The sequence below is a fragment of the Sarcophilus harrisii genome, chromosome 3, assembly GCF_902635505.1.
Source record: "Sarcophilus harrisii chromosome 3, mSarHar1.11, whole genome shotgun sequence".
Classification (NCBI taxonomy): Eukaryota; Metazoa; Chordata; class Mammalia; order Dasyuromorphia; family Dasyuridae; genus Sarcophilus; species Sarcophilus harrisii.
In genome coordinates this window covers 69,584,322-69,610,377 of record NC_045428.1, presented here as the reverse complement: position 1 = coordinate 69,610,377, position 26,056 = coordinate 69,584,322, and the positions used below count along the sequence as shown (strand labels likewise).

General features: G+C 32.8%; 1 protein-coding gene across 4 annotated transcripts in view; it reads right to left on the bottom strand.

Annotated features, from left to right (window-relative positions):
• The window catches only part of IKZF2 (IKAROS family zinc finger 2), a 190,821-nt gene that overhangs the window by 44,691 nt on the left and 120,074 nt on the right, over window positions 1-26,056 (bottom strand). For 3 of the 4 annotated variants that reach the window (XM_031958108.1, XM_031958107.1, XM_031958106.1), the window contains exon 4: window positions 6,053-6,319. In XM_031958108.1, the coding sequence (XP_031813968.1) occupies window positions 6,053-6,319 (267 nt within the window). The remainder of the gene's footprint in view (window positions 1-6,052; window positions 6,320-26,056) is intronic. The other variant, XM_031958109.1, reaches the window with a different exon arrangement.

Here is a 26,056-nt window from a genome sequence, read left to right as displayed (position 1 = left end):
CAGTGGTGTAACAAATGCTTATTAACTGACAGATTTAAACAAAGAAACAAAACAACAACAGCAACAACAACAAACTACTTGAATGGGTTATACAGTTGACCAAACTGATAAGCTATGTTAACATCTTGTAAACATAGCTCAAATAAGGACAGAAATTAGGACATTCAAGAAAAAAAAATATTGCAATTAGTGGACTAAACATTCCTATATCTGTATGGTTTTAGGTCTCTGAAAGTCACAATAATATAATGGATAGAAAGCAAGACCAGGATTCAAGTCTTTCCTTAGACATCCTAATTGTGTGATCCATGCCAAACGAGTTCGTTTCCTAGTGTCTTAGACAGCTCTAAGACTATGAGTTGTAGAGATGGTGCCAACTTTCCATAGTAAAGGCAATTTCTAATCCTAATGAAACCACAAATTCAGTTCCTTTCCCTATGCTTTAGTTCTCTGATTATCTGCTTGCTATATGAATTAGATTTTTATCTAAATAAAGGTTTCATCATTTTGCAATGAAAAATATCCAGAATACCACATATCTATTTTTAAAAAGCATATTAAACAGCTCTTTTTACTGCTGAATCTGTTCATGAGAAGTTGCATTTGTCATTCAGGTTTTTGGCATATTTTTTAAACTATTATTTATATCCCACAGTATACACTTTTGTAAGGATGTAGCCAAGTAACTTTTTTCTAATAACTGTAGGGGCAATGACTAATCTCTAAATATCTTGAGTTTTACTAAGCCACAATTTTTAAAAAAGTTTGTATTCCATGTTATTTTATTTATTTTCAAAAGAATTCTTTACCTTGCTTTATGTGTCCTAACCCTGAAAAATATTTCATCACCTCTGCAAATCAAAACATTCCATCAAATCAATAATCTCTATCCAGATACCCACTAATTAATAAATTTATTTATATAATTACAACCAATATTACTAATTTCTCCCCAATGTTCTAGTTTTTAAAATAAGCTACATTTGCTGAATTAATTGGTTTATGTGAAGATTTAGTACTTTGGAGAAAGCACGGACTAGAATGCTTTCTTATTCGTATATTGATGCAGAACAAATCTTACAACTTCGGGAAGTCCCCATAACAACAGTGAAGAGTAATCTAGTTCAAATATCCAAATAGAATGCTATCCTAGTATGACAACTGGTCATAAGAAACTTTTTTTGAGCTAAAGCTATTTCTTGTAAAAATAACTGCTCACTCTAGGGGAAGAACTATGACAGAAATAAGTATTGTAGTACTTATTCTAAATTTTCACCCACTTCAGGAGGATTTACAGTTAATTCTTGGGATTATTTGTATTATTTACCTTATTAACATAAAATAAATCTGTGTGTTTTTGAGCATAGACATGTATGAGCACATGCATGAAGATAAGCAGAATATATCTATGCAACAGGAATCCATACACACATTTATATGCCTTAGTAAAACATAGGCAAAATATTACATAAAGGGTCTCATACTGAGCAGAATACAAATGCAGAATTTCCTGGTCAAAATACTATGATGAACAAGCCATCAAGGAGCAACGGCATGACTCCAAAAAGCCACAATGTACTAAACATGGTACTGAAAGCTGGAAGCAAAAAGTGTTTTTTGTGTGTTTTTCCCATAAAGGGTCAAAATTAAGAAGAATGATTCACTTTACCACTTTCTTGATCTCCCCACAGATCAGTAGTTTTACATGATTGATTTCACTCCCCCTACTTGTTTTCCTTTTCTTAATATCTTCCATGAAGAGTGCCTAGAGAATCCGATGATCATATTACCTGATTACTTGGCTAAAGTAGCAATACCAAAGTAAAAATCCCAAACCATGAATAAGATGCTGGAATTGGCACTTTAGGAGAAAAGGAAAAAGAAAAAGAGGAAGCTAATTAGATCAGATTCTCCATATGAGTGTCATGAGTTAGATGATTAAGCAGCATTCTTAAATTCAATCCTGTATTTAATGTTTTGCTAGTTGAAAAGAAAAATAAGAGAACTTTCTCTAAAATATTTAATTACACACATAAATTTGAAGATGAAATTCTGCTTAAAACTGTTCACTAAGATGATATTAATTACTAAATTGTAAATGAATGTTTCTTATTCTCCCTACCCTAAGTAAAGCTCACAATAAAAAAAAAATCCAAATGCACTTAGTCTTAGATGGAACTAGAAAAGTAGTGGTTTGGTAGAATTATTATTTTAGGTCATCATAAATAAAATGAAATGGAAAAATGTCACTTCTATATTTTCAGGCTGACCTTGAAAAAAATTCTAACCAGAACTTTAATTGTTGGGAAAGTTGCACAGATCATTACTAGTGGTACCAATTAACTATAAAGCAACAGATGAAAATTCATGTGACATTTGAGAGATCATCTAGTCTGTTACCTAGCAAATATTTAAGACTACACTTAAAGTACCTTCAGATCAATGGGAATAATTATTATTGTGAATCTACATAATTCAAGTTTTGTTATAATTTGAAAATAATTTTCAAGTATATGTTTATCAGAACACTAATGATTAATATGCTGTGTTTAAACTACTGTTAGCAAATTTTTTATAATAAGAGCCTGAAGAAATTAAGCAAACTATAAGAAACAAATTAACAAGAGTCTGTCAAAAATCATGATGGCTACAATACAAATAACTTCAACCTCATAATGCTAAAGAAAGGAAAAGATTAACTTAAACTAGATATTCATGTTAAAATCTGAAAATCCTTTTTAGTTTCAACCCTTGTTGAAAATGTATTTAGTGTCTTGGTAAATTAACTGAATGGAAGACAAGTAGTGAGATGTACTTTTAAGCTGTCATGTCAGAGGTTATGCATCCAAATCAATGGTTATCCTTCAAAAGAGTCTGCCTAACAGGCTATACTTATTCTAATGATGCCATCGTTATTCAAGATATTTTTCTAACTCTTCTCTTGAATTCTCTTCAGAATCGGTTCATGCATCATACAAAAAACCCCAACCTCTTTACTTTATCAATATATACTGCTTTTGAGTCAGAATGGTACTTTTAAGTTGAGCTACCTGTCTTATTCACATGAATTAGCACCAAATCACTTTAAAATCAAATCTACTCTGAAAAGGCAAAAATTTGCTGCCATTGAAGATGTCCAAAATAATCTGTCATTCATTCTAAAGGCAATTCACTTTAAGGAAGAAGTTTCAAAATGTTTTGAGGTTAGAAAATGAGTGGGGTTTTTGTGGTAGCAATATTCATTTCAGAGTATATGAGTGTGTGTGTGTATACACAATATGTACATATATTTGTATATATAAATAACTATTCTGGCATATCTATTTATTTTAAAATTTGTTATATTACTTTATAATTATACCTCAGACTTTAATATTTCTTTGACCCTGAGGATCTTATCTATTGATCATTCTGAGTATGACTATTGACTGTTCATTACTGTAAATATATAGGAAGTAGGAGACTGGGTTGAATGGCAATTGACTCCAAGTGATCCTCATAAGATGGGGCTTTGAAATATAGCCAAACTATACGGCAAGCCATTCTTTAAATATTTCAGGCTTTTCCTTGCTTCTTGTGCCTTTGCTAACATTATTATTTTTACTTGGTGACCTCCCTTTTTATTTCTTGTCAAATCCTGTACAGTTTTCCCTAGTTCAAATATTACTGCCTTTATAATCCCTTCCCTGATCTTTCTTTGTAGGCTTTACCTTTTTCCTCTCTGCATTCCTATAACAGTGTCTGTGGTTACAATGTATTACATATTTATATGTGCATGTATTCTCCCTCAAAGATGACAAGCTCCTTAAAGACAGTATCTGTCTCTTATTCTTCCTTACTACACAGGACTTGGTACACCACTCCACATACATACAGCAGCCAATGTATGGTGAAGTGGACTCAATGTCATTTTGTTTTGGTGTGGCTCATCTTTCTCCTAAAAGTGTAGGTCAGTAAAGAGAGCACTGGGCCTGGAATCAGAAAGGCCTGCTGAGATCCTGGGTAAATCACAACTACAGCTTCCCTTAGTTTTGTCATCAATAATTATGGCATCTACCTTATAGGGTTTTTCTAAGGATAAGATGAGATAATTGTAATGTATTTTGCAAACTTTAAAACTTTATCTAGATAAAGGCCAAATATATCATCATTATTGCTATTATTACTGTTATTGAGATTATAAATTCCTGTAACTTTTTCCCCCTTAACTTAATGTTATCTATTGCTATATTTCCAAACTTGCAATATTTTGGTCAGAGTACAAGAGTAGTAACCCTTATTTGCAATTTTTTTTTTTACCATGATTTCATTTGTATAATTACTTTTAATTCTGGTAAAGGACAGATGATACTAAAATTATGAATGCACTTCTGGTTTATTCATGACTAAAGCAATTAAAATCTTTTAGTTCTTTCTTATTTCCCTAAGATTGAAAGGGTTTATTTATTTAATTGAAAGGCTTTCACCTACTCCCTTTATTGTAATCTCCTGAGCTGTACTCCATTCCTCCCAACCGGTAAATATCTCCCTTGCCACCATCAAGATCAGAAATTATTTTGATATGGCAACATCTGCTGTCGGTCAAACGAAATTAGAAATAATAATGTCTCTTCATACTTCTGAGGGTCTCAAACTCATGCACCATAATTATCAAAAAGCACAGATTACTGAGAGGCAGCACAATATTGTGTTAATACTGAATCAGAGAGCTAGAAGACGTGATTAAGTCCCAGCTCTGCTGTTTACTAGCTTTGTGATCATGGACAACTTATTTTGCCCCTCTGAGCATCATTTTCCTTATTAATAAAATGAGGGTGAAAATAATTGCATTATATACCTCACCAAGTTATTGTGAGGCAAGAGTCTGATAAATCTGAAAGCACTACATAAACAATGAATTACTATCATCCATCTTTTAGTATGGATAGCAGAAGTCAGTTCTAAACAGCGATTGCAGATTATAGACAGATCATAGGAGTACATGTATAGTTATTTACACAGCAACTTATTCTTGGACTCTAGTGATGCAAAGTTCTACTATATAGAATAAATTGTGAAAACCCAAGCCAACAATAAGCACAGTAAGTTAAACTGAAGACTTTTGAAAGCTTTCTTAGTGCTTTCCAAAGATGGGATTAATATAGGCAAATTAATTAGTCAACAAGTCAAAGTAACTTTGATAACAAACTCATATATGTAGTGCTCATTAATTTTCAATTCAAAAACATTTATTAAATGTCCACTATGTTCTAAATATTACAAGAAATTTTTGATGTTCCAAAAGTACCTAACTTATTTCAATAGTTCATTTTATATATGTGTAGAATGTGGCTTTTTACAATTGGTAAGAAAAATTTAAACTTGACACAAGTAAAACAATTTAGAGAAGATTCTGTTTAAAGAAAACATAAATCTTTTACCAGGGATACTTCCCTGTCCTTTCTGCTATTTTGGTCTAAAGAATGCATATAGTTTCAGGGATTAGGAAGGGAAGAAAAAGAATAAGCATTTATATACTGACTATCATACTAGCATTGAGGCTAAGTGCTTTAATGCTTCAATGCCTAACTGGCAATTATGTTCTACTACTGATTGTCAAGGTAGCTTATGGCAGTTCGGAACTGCAGAAGGTTTAAAAATATATAAAATGATTCCTTCCTATACAAATGTCTGTGAACTAAATTTATATCTTAAATTCTCCACTAGCAAATCAGTTCACCTGTCCACGGCAAGGTAAAATGTGCACAGAAAGATGCAAAGATCATGTAAGTCCTTTGCCATGTGAACTCTTAGCATATTATGCTATATTAAGCACAATGAAAATTGAATTCCAAGCTTCATTTTTATGATTTACTATTCAGATTCCATGGCTGGAAGTCAAAACCAAGATTACTTTCTGCTTGTCAACAATATAGTACTAGCAGAGTTCTGAAAAAGTTGGGTTCCCCATTCACCATTTCTACCCCTGAATAAAAAGGCAAGAGAATAGTTGTCAGGTAATATAAGCATCAGATGCCATAGGCAGTCATCAGGTTTTCTTTCAGCTGCTTACCAGTGTGGCTCCTTTTATGTACCATAAGCACATTGGGCCCAATGCAAACCATGCCACAGACGTCACATTTCAGTTTACCATTCGGAAGCCGGATTCCTCCCTCGCCCTGAAGCTCCTGGACTTTTCTGTTGTCAGTCACATCATTGCTCTCAATAATGGGTTCTTCTAGGCTGCTACCTTCATCATGGCCCCTGAGGTCTCCTTCCCGACTCAGGGGTTTCCTGTCAGACTCTTCATCACTTTGCATTTCTAGCTTTACTGAATTTGCTGTGATTTAAAAGAGAACAAAAAATAACCATTAAATATTAAAAATATATGCATTATAAAGACAGATTTGATAGGTTTTTCTCAGTTCTCATACTTCTTGATCTCTCTGAAGCATCTGAACCATCTTATCTAAATATTTATGATTACAAAAGAATAGTCTCTTTTAGTTCTCCTTCCACATCTTGCCTCCTAATTATGAATGTACTTTAAAAATGTGATGTTAAACTCAAAGAAAAATGGATCCCTGTGGGCCACATAATGACTAAGAAAGCCACAAAAGACTTTTTTGTTGTATTTTTATCCATTTCATTAAACATTCTCCAATTATATTTTAATTTGATTTTCTAGAGACTGAAAATTTGACACCTCTCTAAGGCCTGGCCTTCCTGGACCTCTTTCTTCCTTCTAGTTAGTTCTACATTATATTTCTAGGTATTTTCTTCAGCTGCCCTCAGTTTAATTGTCATTTCTTAAATGATTCTCAAATCTTCATACATACATATACATATATATGTATATGTATGTATGAAGATTTGAGAATCATTTAAGAAATGACAATTAAACTGAGGGCAGCTGAAGAAAATACCTAGAAATATAATGTAGAACTAACTAGAAGGAAGAAAGAGGTCCAGGAAGGCCAGGCCTTAGAGAGGTGTCAAATTTTCAGTCTCTAGAAAATCAAATTAAAATATAATTGGAGAATGTTTAATTCTCAAATTCAACATGTCCAAAACCGAATCCACTATCTTTCTTCTCAAATATGCCCTTCCAATTTTTCTTATTTTTGTTGAGGGTCCCAACATCTTTACAGGCTTCAATTTGCAACCTTGGTATTATATTCACCTTCTCACTTTCACCCACCCCACATATCCAAATAATAGCCACATCTTGACGTTTTTACCTTCACAGTGATTTTTTTGCATTACTCACAAAGCCACTTCCTTATTCCATCCCTTCATCACCTTCCATCTTGACTATTGCAATAGTCTCCTACTTGGTCTTCCTCTCTCAAGTCTCATATACCACATGACTGCCAAAGTAAATTTCTTTAAGTGCCGTTCTAAGCATGTCATCTTCTCTAGAAACCCCATGGGTTTACTATGGCCTCCAGGAGGATAAAATCTCAATTACTCTGTTTAGCTTTTAAAGCCCTTTATAACCTGTCCCTAACCTTTCAGTCTCCTTATACTTTACATTCCTTCCTTCACTTAAGTCTAGTCAAACTAATCTTCTCACTATTCCTCAAACATGGCATTATATTTCCAGTCTCCTTGGCAATAAAACTTCCCCTTGTTTCTCATTCCTTGAATACATTCACTATTTACTTCTGCCTCATGTAATTCCTTATTTCTTTCAAGACTCAGCTCAATCCCTATTTTTTTTTTTTGTGACGCTTTGTCTGACTCATCCCCCAACTATTAAGGTCCTACTTTCCTACAATGACTGGTATCTACTACTTTTATTCATATTATACTCGTGAAAGTTTTATGTGTTTCCTTTGATAAAATATAAATTCCCTCAAAATTGTTTCTCTTGGTCATCTTCAGAGTCTATCAAAGTTGTCTGGTATGTAGTTGGCACTTAATAAATGCTAGGATAGCTAGGTGGCAAAGTGAGTAAAGAATCAGGCCTGAAGTCAAAAGACAGATCTTCCTCAGTTCAAACCTGACCTTAGACACTTATTAAATATGTGACCCTTGGCAAGTTTATTAACATAGTTTGCCTCGTGTCCTCATGTGTAAAATGAGCGAGAGAAGAAAATGGCAAACCACTGCAGCATCTTTGCCAAGAAAATCTCAAATGGAATTTCAAAGAGTTGAACAGGACTGAAATGACCAAACAAAATAAATGTTTGCTGGTTGAGTGATTTCATTATGTGATATAATATACATCTAACCACAAATAAAGATAATTTTAAATAATTAAGAAGAGTAATTGAGGCATTCTACACAAAAGGATTCCAAACATCAAATTATTCAGTCCTGTTATTAGCTATGAGACCTTGTCCAAGTTACTGAGGATATTTGGCTTTCAGTTTGCTTCTGTATTAAATCAGGCTAGTTGCATTAGATAAGCTTCAATGTCTTTTCTTTTCTTTTTTTTTAAAATTTATTTAATAGCCTTTTATTTACAGGTTATATCCATGGGTAACTTTACAGCATTAACAATTGCCAAACCTCTTGTTCCAATTTTTCACCTCTTACCCCCCCACCCCCTCCCCTAGATGGCAGGATGACCAGTAGATGTTAAATATATTAAAATATAAATTAGATACACAATAAGTATACATGACCAAACCGTTATTTTGCTGTACAAAAAGAATCAGACTCTGAAATATTGTACAATTAGCTTGTGAAGGAAATCAAAAATGCAGGTGGGCCTAAATATAGGGATTGGGAGTTCAATGTCATGGTTTTTAGTCATCACCCAGAGTTCTTTTTCTGGGCGTAGCTGGTTCAGTTCATTACTGCTCCATTGGAAATGATTTGGTTGATCTCCTTGCTGAGGATGGCCAGGTCCATCAGAACTGGTCATCATATAGTATTGTTGTTGAAGTATATAATGATCTCCTGGTCCTGCTCTCAATGTCTTTTCTTAATTCAAACTTCCTGTGTTTATAAACATGATCCACTGAAATAAATTTACTTTTATATCATTTTTAATTTTTTTTAAAGAAGTGCTAGAATGACTTCTTCAGCTTCTCATTTAGGAGACTGAGGTTAAGAGAAATTAAATGATTTGATTGCGTTTGTGCAGCAAATTTATGGACTAAGACAAGATTAAATTACTATCTGTTGCTTCATCCACTGAGCCATGTTGCATTTAGGTGAACAATTATATATATATATATATATATATATATATATATATATATATATATCACAAGCTCTATGTTAAAACAGAATACTTGTGTAAACATGCTTCAAAACTGAGATGAAGAGACTATTGTGAATGTTGATATTCTGGCCAAAAAAAATTTTTTTTCCTTATACATATGAAGACACCATGTCAAATGAGGAGCTCTAAAGTAAGAGTAAACAAACAAGGTTGAGGAGGGCTAATTTTCCCTGCAGATCATATCAAACATCAATTACATGGATTTCTTCTTTGCTATGCATCAAAAATTACTTACTATATGGAACATATTATTACCATGCAAAGTATTCCAATCTTTCCCATCTGTGCATTAGAATGCAGTGAATGACAAGAAGAGCAGAGCATACATGCACACACTTGTGATAGTTAAGAAACCTAAAGCTTTCTGTTTGCTGTTCTTGGATCATCCCACAGAAAAAAAAATTGGAATTTTGTTAGTATAGCTCTAATTCTGGATTGCTGACAGAGTCTTTTCACAAGACAGAGAAATGCATGGCACAATGATCTTGACAATGACTTAAGAATTCAGATCAAGGTAACTAGGTAAAAAGTAAACTACTTGATCCTTTTGGAATAAGATGAAATATTTTTCCCTCAAAAGGAAAAAGTTCTTTTTTTATACAATTCTCATGGAGAAATTATAAGCACTGAATATTCTCACTACCATAAGTACTTATTACTATTGGCAATTCCTCCTTGCTTTCTTTCTGACCCCTTTTAAATTTTAGAATGTCTACCATCTTTTGTTCTTAAACAAGTACAAAATCGAGTTTTGGCACTTTTTCTCTTTAGAATCTCCAGGATTTGGCCATTATATGTTTTTTCTATTCTTATTTTCATCTTAATATTCATATCTGAATATATTCTCATAAACTAACCCATCCAAGTGAGCCTACCTTTCCAACAAAGAAAAAAAAACAGAAGGAACAACTGACACAATGTACATTCTGTATCCACATACCCTTATCCCTCAAGCAAAATAAGAGGATACATTTGTTCTTGATTTCTCTTCAATCTTTTCTTTTTTAGTTCTGTCTTTTATTTACACCTCTCCAAGATGCTATGACCTTGTTGCCATGCAGCACTCCATACCTAACTTCTCCTATAGTTCCAATATGTATATCATCATTGCTTGTATTTATATAGCTCTTTATAATCTGTAAAACACTTTATGTTATATAATTTAATCTCTATAAGAACCCTATGAGATAGGTGCTATTGTCATTGTTACTGTGATTATTGCTGTTGTTTGTCCTTCATTCTTGAAGAGGACTATGACATCAGGGAGATATGTAAGTGAGTTGGATATATAATCCATGATTATGACATGAAAGTGAGTTGGATTTATGTGAGGAAGGGCTGGGCAAGGTCACCTGCCTCACTTTTCCCTTCAGAGTCATCTGGGTCCAATGGCAAGAGATTGATCAAGACAAACTGTGCAATTATTTTTACTGATATTTAGTGATTTGAAACTGATGGTCACAAAGATTAATTGACTTGATCAGGTTTACATGTTTAATGAATTAAAGCAGGATTCAAATCCAGATTTTCCCAAATCCAAACTGAGGGTTTTGCCTACCATGCCACATTGTGATGCTATTGTGATCACAGTGTGCCTTCATTTAGCATTGCCATGCAGGTGAAACAAATACTCTTGCCTATAGATCTGAAGGTTTTTTCTAGATGCCTCTCATTTTTTACTTTAATTCCAGTTATGATGTCTACCTAAGCTGGGCAAACTCATGCCATTCTTAGTGCATGTTCTCTCCACCCTGCCCCGCCTATGAGCTTATACTCTGGCTGTCTTCCTCTTTGGAATCACCTGCTCCACACCCTTCCCTCAACAAACAGTCTCCCTCCCACAGATTAGGACACAATTTAAAACCATTCTCCTTTGTAAGAAATTTCTTAATTAATGAAGAACACCACTGGCCACCCAAAGTAATCCAGAGCCTCAAGTAGAACATTAGTGTAAAATAAACATTAGAGCAGTACATAGGAACATATTTTCAAAGAAACATCATCCAACTTCTAGAAGCAAATTTATTTTAAATATTGTCCTACAGAAGGACACCTCCACAAAGTGATAGAATGTATTTTCCTGCAGTAATTGACAGGTGAATATGCTACATATTCCTCTACAGAAATACTCAAAAGGCCTCTAGTTCTTTCTTTCTTCCCTCACATAGTAGAGAAAGAAAAGAACAATGTTTATAATTAAGAAAGTTGAAATCTAAATAGGGGAAAGGGTCAGTAGATTATTGGTATTGAAGATTATATATTTTATTTAAATTTTAAGAAATAGTATACTAATAAAGTCTGTGTCCTAGTATTGCAACATTAAATCATTATCTTTTCCCTGATGAAAAGATAATAGGGCCTACAAACAAGATATCAAACATGGGTGAGATGTGATTTTTCTCATTAACAGTTGTTGAAATGTAGCTTGTACATCAAGCAATAGATGGAAGCAATGCATATGTACAATACAGTGAAGAAACTTTAAGAATTAAAAAACTATCACGTGCTATCACTAAAGTACCAAAAAAATTACATATGTAATTTTATACATAAAATGTAGTTTAAACATTGTTGGTTTCTTAGACATATAGAAAGAAGAAAAGCAAGGAAGGATGTTAAGAGCCTAACTGTGTCTGAAGAATTATATTTAGTATTTTCTAAATTTCATCAACTGATTTTCACAGAGAGTAGTATTGGAAGATAGGTACTATTATTATCCCCATTTTACAGTTGATATAAATGAGGCAGAAAAATATTAAAATAATTAGCCCGTAGAGTTTATAAGTCTGACTTGGGATTTGAACACAGTTCTTTCTGATCCCAGGTCCAATATTTTACCCATTAGCACTATTAGCTACCCAACTCAACAGTGACCTAAACAATAAAATTATGCATGTATGTATCTGTCTCAGAGGCCTAATCCACAGAAAGAAGATCATTTTAAAAATGTGCCAACATATTTTACATTTACTTTTTAGCCCTCCAAATCAGTTTTTTAAAACTTAGCAAAGAAGCCTGAAGAAAATTTCGATAGAACATTGAAAGTTAATTTTGTTCTTTATGGACTATTGATTAAATTTAAAAATTATAATTTTACTCAATTGTATTTTTCTGCTTTCAAAATTTTTTCTTATCATTATGCTCATTATTATTAATTTTATTTTAAAGCTCAGAATAAAGTTTCCATTGTTAATTGGGTAGGCTTATCTTCCAATCTAAAGATAGGTAAAAGCCAGATATAATTAAGTTAATCTTACATGAATACACATATATATTTTCTATTATGAAGAATATTTCCTTGATCAATTGACCAATTTGTGATTATTATTATTATTATATTACTATCAAAAATGCAGAGCTTGAGTTCCTGTAGTGAAAGGAAAGAAGTGAAATTCTGGTGCATTTGTGGAGGATAAAACACATTATCATTAAATAATAAAAAATTAAAAGCTCGTCTTGATTAAAATTATTAACTGACAAAAAAATAAACAAAAATGTGTTCATTATTAAGTGTTTATTATGTGTCCAGCAGTAAGCCTAATGTAAATGGAAATGTAAATACAAAATCAAAAAGAGTGTCTGCCCTCACAGAGTTTTATATTTTAATAAAGAAATATATAGGCAGACTCAAGGGAATTATTTTGTTTGGAAAGTCATAGAATTGGATAATGGAGCATTAGGGGAATCGAATGACACAAATCTTTGTAGAAACAATGACAAAATTGAATGGACTGGGGGAAAGAGTACAAGCATGGTAGTTATTCAGAAGACATCTAAATAATAAAATAAAGCCCCAGTATATATGGAGTGGGAAAACAGAGGCAACCCCAAGTAGGATTTCTTGGTCCAATGGGCATTTTAGTTCTGGGCAGGGATAAAAGGACAAAGTCCTCTATGTTTTTGGGGGGAAGTTGTTATGAAGTTTTGGAAGTGAGGTAAATTTCAATGGCCATCTATCTATCTCAACAGTGGGTAGGATAGAGTGAGCGAGGGAAGAAGGGAAAAAAGAAATTTACATGATAACTTCATTGTATATTTTAAAGGAAGAGCAAATTATACATAGTATAGTTGAAGTTTCATATGCAATCATTTTTTATTATACTATGTTATGGAAATGCTTGTTTTATCTATGGACTAAAAATAAAATTAAAATTAAAAAACAGCTAAAAAGTTGAGATGCTTCTTATGGAAACTGGCATTTACTTCATTTTATTTTTATCAAATTTGTACATGATGTCAATGATAAAAGAGCCACAGTATGCCTAACATGATGCTTCTTAGAGAGGTGAACATGAGAAAGAAAACTGTTCAACACAAAGAAAGGAAGCATACTTCAAAAGATTACATCCAGATGTGTGCATTGGTCACTTTATTACTCGACTCTCAAAGATACTAAAATGACACGAATTGACTCCAATTTTCCTATAGGTTGAGGATAGATAAAGGCACACAAAGAAAGTCATTTCGAAAGCCAGCCTTCTAATTTAATGTTATCAACTGCCAGTTGGCATAATTTGTAATATATATATATATATATATATATATATATATATATATATATATGTCTGCTTCTGTCACTTTCAAAAATATCTGAAACATAACTATCTAATACTACCAGAAAAGGTCATATTTTTGTTCTATTTCAGAAAACTAAGCAACATAAAGGCAGGATTTAAACTCAGGTTCTTTTTGATTCAGAGACATCATCCAACTCATCCAATTACTAGATGAGACTCCAAAGCAGAACAAATAACTATATATTAAATTAGTACATTTATAATGACAGTTATAATAACAGTGGCTCAGGAACCCAAGTTCTAGGTTTATATGGTTTGAATTCAATACCAGGATCAGTCCTTCTTCACAATTTCAATCATAAGCTCTTTGACCATTTTTCCAGCATCTAGAGTTTCTTCTGGGCAATTTCTGATTATAACTGGAATACACATTTGTTTTTAGCTCTCCACAAATTCAAGTAAAATGTTCACTAGTTTCTTTGAAAGTGTTCACAGAATGCCTGATACAGAATAGTATATATTACACCCTATAGAAAATACCTAAAACATGGGGGATATGGCACCAGGTCTGGAGCCAGGAGGACCTGAATCAATCTCAGATACTTACTAACTATGTGACTATAGCCATTAAACAGTCAATACATTTCTTCTTCCTTTTGGGCAGATTTCACCTTTTTTCTAGAAGCAAGACCCTGTACAATCCTCCAGGTTCACCTTCCAGATTTACCTCAGTATCACCCTGTAATGTGAACTTTCCTTGGAAAGAAAACAAACTTGTGATTGCTATTCCCAACAGGTTTGTACCATCCAACTGGCTCCTCTGGAATATCCGGTACTTCCTGGCTTGGGTCTAAATTCAAAACTAGGTCCAGGTTACTCTATATTACACTGACCAAGCTCTGAATTCTCACTCCATTTTCGGAAACCCAAGTTGGGCAACCAGTTAAGCTAGCCTAAACTCTGTTCCTGGCCCGGGACTGAGCCTTCAATCTGCTCTGGGCTTCCTTCTCTCACTGCATGTTCTGTGCTGGGGACTGAGGGAGAGGGAGGATGATTCTGTAATCCTACCTCCTCTGAAAGACCTGTATCTATTGGATTGGACTCAAGGCTAAGTCCAGGATCCTTGTGCACCTCCCTGTCCCCTAGAGTTCCATTGTTCCTGCTTTGGTGTCTTGCCTACAAGTTGAATTTCTGATCTTAGACTAGAAAGAAGCTCTACTATGGCTCCTCCTTAAATTTCCTCATTACTACTTGGTCTGGCAGACACCTTAGATCTTTGTTTGAATAGTTGTTGGGGAGATGGACATCTTCTACTCTGCCATTTTAGCTGTAGAGAGGGGAGAAAATCCTATTTCTTTTCTACCTATTCCCCTCTCCCTCCAAAGGAGAAGAAAAACAAAATACTTTTAAACAAATATGTACAGTCAAATAAAACAAACTTCCACACTAGCTAGATCCACAAATGTATGATAAACCTATCTAGAAGAATAACTATTAAAAGCATAACATCTAACAAAAATAAATTTTCTAAGCGTAGATTTTATTTTCTATAAGTACAATTCACTTTGAACTAGTGTTTACCCATTGCTTTCCTAACATGACAACAGAAGGCTTGAAAAAGTAAATTTCATTGTGAAATGACCTCCTTAGTATGAGCAGTATAAGTTATAGAATTTCCATAATCTTTAAAATCAATATGAAAATTCAGAATATTGGTTTCAAATATCCACCTCTCTGAGTTGCCTATACCACCTTTAAATTAACCAGGGGTCATTTAGCCAAACACAAAAGTCAGTGCTGTTAGAAGGCAGCAAGGACAAGAAAGAGAGGAAAAATTTTGTTATAAGATTGTGTTACCGGTTGTTGTCAAAGCTATAGCAATCATTCCTATGCCTTCCTTTGTGCTTTTGAAGGGCACAGAGTGCAAGAGCTCCCTCAAAGATCAGGAATGACAAGTTTAGTTCTCTAAGGAATAGCCACAAGGGCTAGGGGATAAAGCAACAGGAGGTCAAGCATTTCCTATGGAGTTTTTTTAGTAAACCCTACTTATTAGTTATTAGAATTAAATAAATAATTATCCAGAATATTTAGGATTATTCAATTAGAAATTTATTACCAAGTTAAACTTGCCTTTGTAATAGCAAATAGAAGCAAATATGAAACAACCATGACAAGTGGATTAACCCAAAATAATAATTAACATACCATCTTATCTTTATATTGAGCATCCAAAGGAATAAGTGATGAGAGTAGAAAGAAATATAATATAATCTCTGCTATTAAAAAGGCTTGCAATATAGTTGGGAGGATAAATTGTGTAAAAATTATCATGAATAATACAAGATCATAGGGTCACAGATTTTAGAGCTAGAAGGGAGATTAGAAGTAACTGAGTCAAAGACTAATTTTATAGTGAATAAAACTGAAGCACTAAAGAGTTAATTCTGGTACAGTTAATTGACTTGCCTAGCATCACAGAGCTAATAATAGAATCTGGGATAGGATTGGAATCCAAGTTCTGTGCCCTAATCATCATACATGTCAATGGCAAGTTAAAAGCAAATGTTACATACAGTATATAAACAATACTTTACAAAAATTCAGGACAAAGAATTTTCAGAGGGAAAAGTTGGAAAATATTTCCTAAGAGGAAGAGGTAGTTCTTGGGCAGATTCATGAGGGATAAGTAGAATTTTACTTCTCTAAGTGGTAGAAAAGGGAAGTGGGAAAGACTCAACAGCAAAAGAACTGTAAGAACAAGGCCGATATGCCCACATACATATAGGAGACTGTGAGTGAGACCAATATTTAGATTAAATGAAGCTTAGCTACTAAAATTTAAAAACAAAATATTATCAAGTTGGGGGAACATTTAAAGTATAAAATCTGAAGAAGAAAAATATGCAGGAAAAATCAAGTGTCAATATTTACCTATTTTGATCTAACAACTTCAGTTCAAGGAATAAATAGTATTACAAGATGGCATATCATGGATGATGGCATCAATTTTATTGGAGCTAATTAGAGTAACTTTATTTAATAACATTCTGAATGTTTTAATCTTTCTGAAACGGCTTTTCTTTTACATTGTTCCTGACAAAACCTATGTAAAAAATTGGGAAAGAAATACATTTGGAAAAGTGCTTGAGAGAAAATAAAAAACAAAAACAAAGCAAAAGAAAGGGATTGTTATTCTGATGAGGAACCTCCCTGAGTTACTTCATGAACTGTAGAGTTTTGAAGTGTTCAATTAATCCAAACTCTTAATTTTACAGATAAGAAAACTGAGACCCAAAGAAAAGGTAAATATGAGAACTAGACCTAAAATCCAACTCTTCTGACTTTAAAATTGCAGTGACATGTCCATTTGGTCAAAGTCTTGAAATGTAATATATATGACCACTGCTACAACAGATGATTCATTCCAAGAATAGACATAAAATCTACAAAATGAATGACACCAAAAAGTGACACATTTCAGTGATAACATTATCATGTCACCTAAATTTGGGCCATTATCCAACATAAAATAAAAATGTCTTTTGGTGATTGCAACAAATTACCTTCAATCAAGTTATATAAAGAGTTGTAAAGGAAAGAAAAAAAAAAACTTTTGTAAACTTGTGCTTATTGGAAAGTTCACTGCTGTAAACTAGTCCTGAAGGAGAAGGAAAAGGGAAGAAAAAGGGATAAATATTTATGTAGCATCTACTATATTCCAGACACCCTTCTAAACACCTCTTAAAAACTAACGTGTCATTTGATCTCACAAAATCCTACAAGGTATTAATATCATTATCTTATGGATAAGGAAAATGAGAGTCCTGTCCAAATCTTTGTGATCTCATAGACTATATAGCACAGCAAAAATGAAACAGACAGAAATAAATGAAAGCTAGTAAGTGTATGGAGCTAGATTTGAACTTAAATCTTCCTGACTCCAGGCTCAGCACTTTATGCAACTTACCAATAGATACTTCAAGAGGATGTTAAGTAAAAACTACAGATAAGATATAATTATGTGACAAGGAAATACTCTGCTTTGGGAGGCAGACTCTCCACCCTGCCATTAAGGCTTGTTGCTATTTGCAAGGTTTCCACTCCACTAAATGTTACTTCAGAAATACCATGGTTTTGGAAGACATTAAAATTCTTTTTGAAAGAAACTAAGAAATCTTAATGAGGCAGGTGAAATATAAGGGATTGTACCAAAATGAAAATTAATTTTCAGGAAAAAGAAAAGGAAAAAATGCAAAGCAACTGAATAACAATAAGAAGAAAGTATTGCAGAAGGAAAGAAAAGAGAAGAGAATACCTGTTCTTTATTTTGCTAATACTTATCTACAAATAGTTGTGGTGTCTATAGTTCTTTGATGAAGATCATAGTGAATATCTACCTACCTACTAGAGTAAGAGCAACATTTTGGAGCAATTGATTTGAAAAGAAATTATTAATGTACTCAAAATGCTTGCCATACTTCAAAATAAAAAATTGGTAACTAAAAAAAAACAAAAAAACAAAACAAAAAAAAAACCACCTTTTCCCCCACATTTATTCTATGTCTGATGACATCTCAATTTTGGCTTCTGTCAAAGTCAAGCCTTTGATTACTGTATCCTGTTTTACATATGAATAGGGTTTTTCATTAATTTCATTATAATTCATAATACCATTCATACTACATTTTCTAAAATGCCTTAATGGAATAAGTCAATGCTATCAGGAAATAGTAAACAGTCACTGATCCAAACCATGTGTTTTCTACAAAAGTGAAAATTCTTCTTATGTTGGTCACCTCTTTGTGTGTCAAAAGCCAGTGTGTTCTCTGACTTATCTACCATTTAGTTTCAAATTATTCATTAGAGGTAGGTCTTTAGAGATCATTATTAAACTAAACATGTATATTATATACACATAACATTGTGTTAGATAAGTTAAAATGTCAATTATTAAATTATTAGATATGGTTCAAAGGCATTAATCAATCATCAAAGTATAGATTTGCTGGTTGAAATAGGCCTTAAAGGCTATCTAAGTGGTAAGACTCCATGATCAGTATCTTTTCCCGCTGTACATTTAGTGTCTCTTTTTTTTCTTATTGTTTCAGATATTTTTGTGGTTCTCATTCATTGAGATTACTGACTTTATAGTAACTTTCCTTTAATTCCTTAGTATGTCTAAAATAACATAGTACAAAATGGGGAAAAGTACTATACGGATTGGAGGAGGAATAGATTTCTGTCCTCTTTCTACCACTTATTAATTATAAGGCCATGACAAGACAGTTCATCACTTTCTCCCTTGGCTATCTCACCTGTAGAATGGGATAAAAATGATATACAACTTCCTGAAGGTGTAAGTCTGAACCTGACAGTCATTTTTAGTTTCTTTCCTATTCTTTCAATTATATTCTATAATAGAACAACTTTTGGCTTTTTAAAGATGCTGTTTACTATATGACAAGACTGGCCAATGAGGACCCAGTCCAAAGAATGGAGTTCTTAATCTGAGGTTCAAGAACTTGTACTTTAAAAGTCTGTTGTATCCCTGTATAATTTAATTCCTTTGCAATATTATATATTTTATTTTATGCATTAAAAGAAAGATTCTGAAGAATCTTTAGAATTTACCAGACTACCAAATTTTAAGAATCTCAGCCTTAAAGCATATGCTCTGCCTGGTATCAACTCACACAGAAGTTACGTAAATCTGCTTCTGAAAAGGGGTGATATGATGAGAGGGTTCTTTCTTCTGCATTTCAGAACATGGTCAAGTATACCCTTCATTGTTTCCTGTTAGCTTAATGTAGAGGGTCAATAAGCTATCGAATGGTCAATATTGGCTATGGAGATAGAACTGAGTGAGCTGACAAAAAGACTCCAATGGACAAAATCTCTTTTTTGGTGGTAACTGAGACAAAAACTGCTACAATCTAGAGAGAACCTCAGGCCCCTTTTTTCACCTGGTCACCAAATTTGCATTAAAGTTAACACCAAAAAGAGCATAATGAATGCGTTTTAAGAACTGAGTATTCCCAAACAGCCCTCTTTCTGTTATTTCTATTTCAAAATTATATGTTTGTATTGCTGATATTATTATCTATTACATTTGTGTGATGCTAAAGTCAGTTAACAGACATGCACATAGATTACAGATTATGAGGGAAGTTTTAACTTTTAGATCATCTTATTGAATTTTTATCTCAAATTTATCTAATTTAATTTGAATCTAGTATCTAATCTTAAAGTTTCTCTGTTTATATTTTGAATTCTATCAAAAAAGATATCTGTTTATATGTCTACATATTATACAGTTTGTGTTTAAGTATATTTATAACATATCTCCAACATTAAATGTAGCTGTTAAGTAACCTAACTCAAGGAACCTAAGTAATGTATCTTCCTTATTTATGAATTTATTTCAGCAAAACACTGGCTAACTTCCTGGAATAAGAAACAACAAAATAAGATAAAGAGATACCTGTGTTTGTTACAAACTAAATTTTTCTGAACACCTTACAATATGGATTATAACTCTTAAATTCCTTAAAAACAAAAATTTAGCGATTCTTGTTAAAGTGCTCACTGTATTAGAATAGTGTGACTTTATGTGACTTTTTTTTCCTTTTTTTTTTTTTTTTTTTTATGCTGTTCCTGCCAGACTCTACACCCCATCATTAAGGCTTGTTGCTGTTTGCAAGATTTCCACTCCATCTGGGACTGTGGCAAATTGCAGGTTTCCAGGGAGGGGAATGCTTCTACATTAGGGATCTCTTCAGCACTTTACCTAGACCTTGCTAATCCAGTCATACGTCACATGGATACACATATCAACCCAGTTTTGTATTTCTGCTTCCTGAAAATACACAGAGCATTAAATATAGGAACTTAATCATGTTTTTTAATCATATTCTTCAAAACAAATGAAAACTTAACTTACAATTGATTGTCACAAAGCCTATCTGTCCTGTTCAGCATACCCAAAAAGAATAGTGCTTACTCAAAGCTACAGTCAGTAAGGAGAGCCTGTCACTTAAACAAACTTTTAAATTGCTTTCTTCCTCTCTATTTTGGCTTTCTAGAAATAATGACACAAGACTGACTGTTTCCAAATGTCAAAATGACCATTCAGTTAGAAATTCATACTAAGCTTCTTTATCTTGCCCCACATGAATAGACATTTGGAGTTTCATCCACTTTATCTAATACCAAATGCTCAAACACATTTCAATATAAGAACCTTCTGGGATAAGTTAAAACTAAAACAAAATGTAAAATCTATACCCTATATAACATTAATAACATGTTCTTGGAAGTAGATCCTTTTTTCCCTAACCCTTTTCTAATCAATCCACACTTAACATTCATTTTACTTTCTTTGAATTTTCTGGTCATTTAACAACAATTTATGATTAACATATACAATAACAACAAGGATGACTAAGTATCTTTCCTATGGTTGTATTTTCAATTAAAATTTTTTTTTCAGTACTTAGATTTCAAGGTGAAGCACATAGCTATGCAGCAGGAGATATAAAGGGGGTGGGAGGGGAGTTTGAAAAAAGTACCTGCCTTCAAGATACTTTTGTTGTACTGGGGGAATGATATTTACAAATAAGTAAATGTGAAGTATATTAGGATGGACAGAGTTCTAAAGAAAGAAAGAGAAAAAAGAAAAGATTTAATAAGGATGAAGTAACTGGGATTAACCTTAAAGGAAGTTAAGGATTCTAAGAGCCTAAAATGAAGAGAGTTCATTAAAAGAATGGGTTGAGAGAGAGGGGGAGAGTGTGGGAGTCTGTGCAAAGACAAAAAAAGATGGTAAATTTCAGGAAGATGTCTCATCAGGTTTAAAGATCAGGTAATTCACATCAGGCCATGTTACCTAATTTAACAAGGCACCACATTTTAGTATAATTTATAGCAAGTCAGTGATGTAAATATGTTCTAGAATTAAGGCTTACTTCATTTTAGAATGTTAACATTTGCTTCTAGTAATGTCCCTTTATAGCTTCAATCAGGCTTCTTCTAATTCCTTTCATGTATCAATTTAGGTTTACCAGAATACATTGCGAATGAATATTAGAATCAATTCACAAACTCCACTGATCAGCAATAGAGTCTTTTTTATGTATTTCTAATTTGAAAATTACCCTCTAAGAAAAGAGGTTCATCACAAAAGGTTCTTTCTTTTGTTAACTATATTTTGATAACTATTTCATAGTATTTGGGGTTTTTTTTTTTGAAGCTTTCTCTCTATATAATTTTTATTTATTTAAGAACTGTATTCTAAGAAGGAGTCCTTGGTTTTCAATTGATTACAAAGTGGTTCATGATGCAAAAAAGTGAGTACCTTTTGCTCTAAGACAAAAAAAAAATTTGGGCCTCTCCCAAGATGAACTTAATTTCCTAAAGTTTCACTGAGGATTTGAAATCTCAGTTGACACTGAAAGAATCATAGTGGAGAGAATTCAGTCTATGTCCTCAGACTCCAGAGGAAGTGTATTCCTATTGAAGTAGTGCTTAGTTATGTAAAAAAGTTATCTGCTAGCATTTTCACTCTTGGCAAACTTTTAGATTAGAATCATTCAAAGGCCATCCACTTCATGGTCTTGAGCAATCTCTATGCAGAGACTACTTTCAGATGTTTTATGCTCTACCTTTTGTACAGATTGGCTTTACAGCAGTGGCCATTCTTCCTACTATTTTTTTCATGACACAACAGAATGGCACAGAATTAACAATTCAGTTAAGACTACTTATAGAACCTTTTGTGTGTTATATTTATATCCACATTTCTGGAGCTGATAAACTCACTTATCTGTGGATAACTGCTTTGATTTTATCCCCACCTGAACTAAGGAGTTCCCTTTTGTGCTATGGCCAGATTCTTCTGCCCCAAATCTCTAGGTAGCTAATTGCCTTAAAAACAAGGTGTATGTCACAAAAGGACTAAGTGAGAGTGTGTGGATGAACCAGTGTAAAGTCATCACCACCACTAGAAATACAAAATACAAATCCTACTAATGACTGATATGTAAATTCATCTATGATAGAGAACACCTTAATTCTGTCCTAGGAAATATGAAGAAGCATAAATAGAAGATTCTCCTACCATCAAGAGCTTTTTAAGCAATGTATAAATATATACATACATTTAAAAATAATACATTTATAAATCAATGTTTTATTTAATATGAGTACAGTACAAAGAATGCAGTAATTGCAAAGCAGCTTATACAGTGAAAAGAGAAGCCATGAGTTGTGAGGATTGACAGAGAATGTTTTCTGGAGAGAGAGGTTTTGTATCTGTCATGAAGAAGTTGACTGAATGAACTGTTGAATATGAGGGGCAGTGTTATCCCAGCTTCTGGACAGGACTGAGATTTGTTTGCACAACAGAGGTAAAGGAAACTAAAACTGTGAATCAGAATGCAAATTTTCCATTCTTTGAATTGTGGTTTCCATGGATTAGACATATGGTCTTTATAGCATAACAGAATTCAATTTTGCTGGTTCTCTAAGTGTGTAGCTTTTAATTTGTACAAAATGAAAATTAAACAATTAGACTGATTTTTAATATTAAATATTAAGTGACATCTATCATTCCTTTTTCCTATACTTCCCACAAGCTGATTCTCTAATTAATAAACTAAGCTGCCTCATTTCATTAGGTATTCCTATTCATAACAAGGTAATTATTATAATAAATTTTTGTTGAATAACTAAATGCTATCACTGAGCCCAGAAAAAATTAAATATGGTCAAAATCAACTCAAAATGACCTCGATGATATGTGAATAAGGAATAAATTGTAGAGAATGAAATCCATACTAGGTTATAAGCTTTTAGAGGTATAACCTATATTTCATGTATGTAGCTAGGCTTAATATAATTCCATGTACTTAGCAAAGAATAACTGTTATATTCATTCAGTACATACAATACAACCTATATACAATATTAATCATTTATTACATCCATATCATTGAATAACAGTATTGGATGCTTTGAAAAAGTGAAAATAATGTTGAATGGCTCACTTATTCTTGAGAAATTTGAAATCTAAGGTAATGATAAAAATATACTTTTAAATTCTTTTTTTGGGGAATAGGATAGCAAAAGACAATGGAAAAGTTTTTATATTTCTTTAGAATTAACATGAGCAAATGTAGCTTAAGAAAATCTCTGGATAACATGATAAGAGGCTATGAATGGATCGTAGAATTAGAATTAAGATATCCACATTATGGTGTTGCATATGTCAATGGGCTTTTAAAAAAAAAGATGAAAAAAATCTTTCCACAAAATCTTACTCTGATTATTCTTAGTAATGTGCAAGTGATCCTGCTTTCTTTTATCTATGCCAGAGCAAAGTGTAAGCTTTGGAAGTTTTTAACACATTTTGAGTGTTAGAGCTTTGAGTCTAGCTCTAAAAAATTTGCTTTTCATGGGCTTATGCAGCTAAGCATGGAGAGCCTCATCAGTAGTCTGTCTTTGGCTATAGTAACCAATATAATAACAAATAAAAAATCCAAAATGATCCAATCCTCAGCCTTGTGTGGCCAGTTTCTCCTGAAATAAACATATTAAGAGTATCAAAAAGGAGGGCATGAGATTTTCAAATGGTCTATAAACATTAGTATATTTCTTGGAACTATAATAAATTTGAGGGATTTGCTCATGGACCAGTGAATGAAGAAATGACTGCAGGAGCAGAATTATATTAATCTTTGACATTTTTCACTAGAAATGAAATTGGAAGACAAGACAATATGGCAGAATGAAAAGACAGCTAGTAATTTCTTCTCAAAGGCAAATAAAGGAGGTGGCAAATATGGTTCATCATGCCCTTAAAGGCAAAAGACATTTCTTTTATGAGATAATTGCTCATCTTATGTTATAGGCTTTATGACAAATAAATATTTGCAAAAGGGGGACAGCTAGTTGATGCAGTGGATAGAGTACCAGCCCTGAAGTCAGAAGGACCTAAAATCAAATCTGGTCTCAGACACTTAACACTTCCTAGCTGTGTGACCCTGGGCAAATCACTTAACCCCAATTGCCTCAGCAAAAAGAAAAAAAGAAAAAAAAAAGGATTACCATAAAGCTAAATGAAACAACACAATATCTATCACAGAGGATGAAGAAAAGAAATTCTATGAAGACTGATTTTTTTTAAAATCCAACTCATTCTTTAATATTTGGTGAAAGCGATGCAAAAGTGGACATAAGTAAGGACAATAAGATAATGTGTCAGAAAATATTTAGTATTAAGAAATAAAGAGTCCATAAACTTGCAAAATATACAAAAAAATCTCATATACATATATATATATATATAAATACACACAGACACATATACATCTTAGATGCTAGAAAGACTTGGACTCAGGAATATCTGAATTTTAAAAATGCTGCTTCAAACACTTAATAGTTGTGCGACATTGTTAATTTAACTGCTATAAGTCTGTTTTCTTATCTGTAAAATGGGAATAACAGCACTACCTATCTTTTCAGGACTATTTGTGAGGATCAAATGAAATAAAATATACAAAGAACTTGGCAAATCTTAAAGTGCTATACAATTGCCATATATTTAAATTATTGAATAGAGGTGTGAACATGAATAGCATTATAAAAATAAAATCCATTATACACTATTAAATAGAAAACAAACTATTACTGATAGAGGTAGCTGTGTACAATTGGATCATCAAACTGATAAGAGAAAGGATAAAAATCAATACCAAATAAGAAAAAGAGAAATAAGAACATCAACTGTACAAATAAGGCAGTCCCATTTGTTTTATTTAAGCAAGTTACTAACATCAAAAACTGGAAAATAAACAAAAGAACTTCTATCAACACAGACTACTACCCATTTTTTAAGAGTGTTTAACCAAAGAGCACAATGAGGACCTCAGAAGTTCAAAAATAGCTTCAATGAGCAAAAAGTTAGACTCTGTATCAAGTGAAAATATATAGTGGCTAAAGCAACACTGATTTAGAATGCAGATTCATTTGCTGAATCTTAGAAAGGTGGTAAAAGATTATGATCAGTTTAGCCTTAAAACACAAGACGTATAGTAAAGTCAAGTTAATCCAAATAATCTTTAGGGTATTTAAAGATAACATAGGAAGAAAACCAACAAATTGATGCAATATGGAAAAGATCTATCAAGATTTCTAGAGAAAACTTCTTTCTCCATGATGGCCATGGTGCTACCACATTTGGTTCTAATACAGTTGAATACATGCTGCATGAAGAAGTAGAAATGGTATAAGAGATTTTTAAGAAATATTAAATCAGGTAAGAATG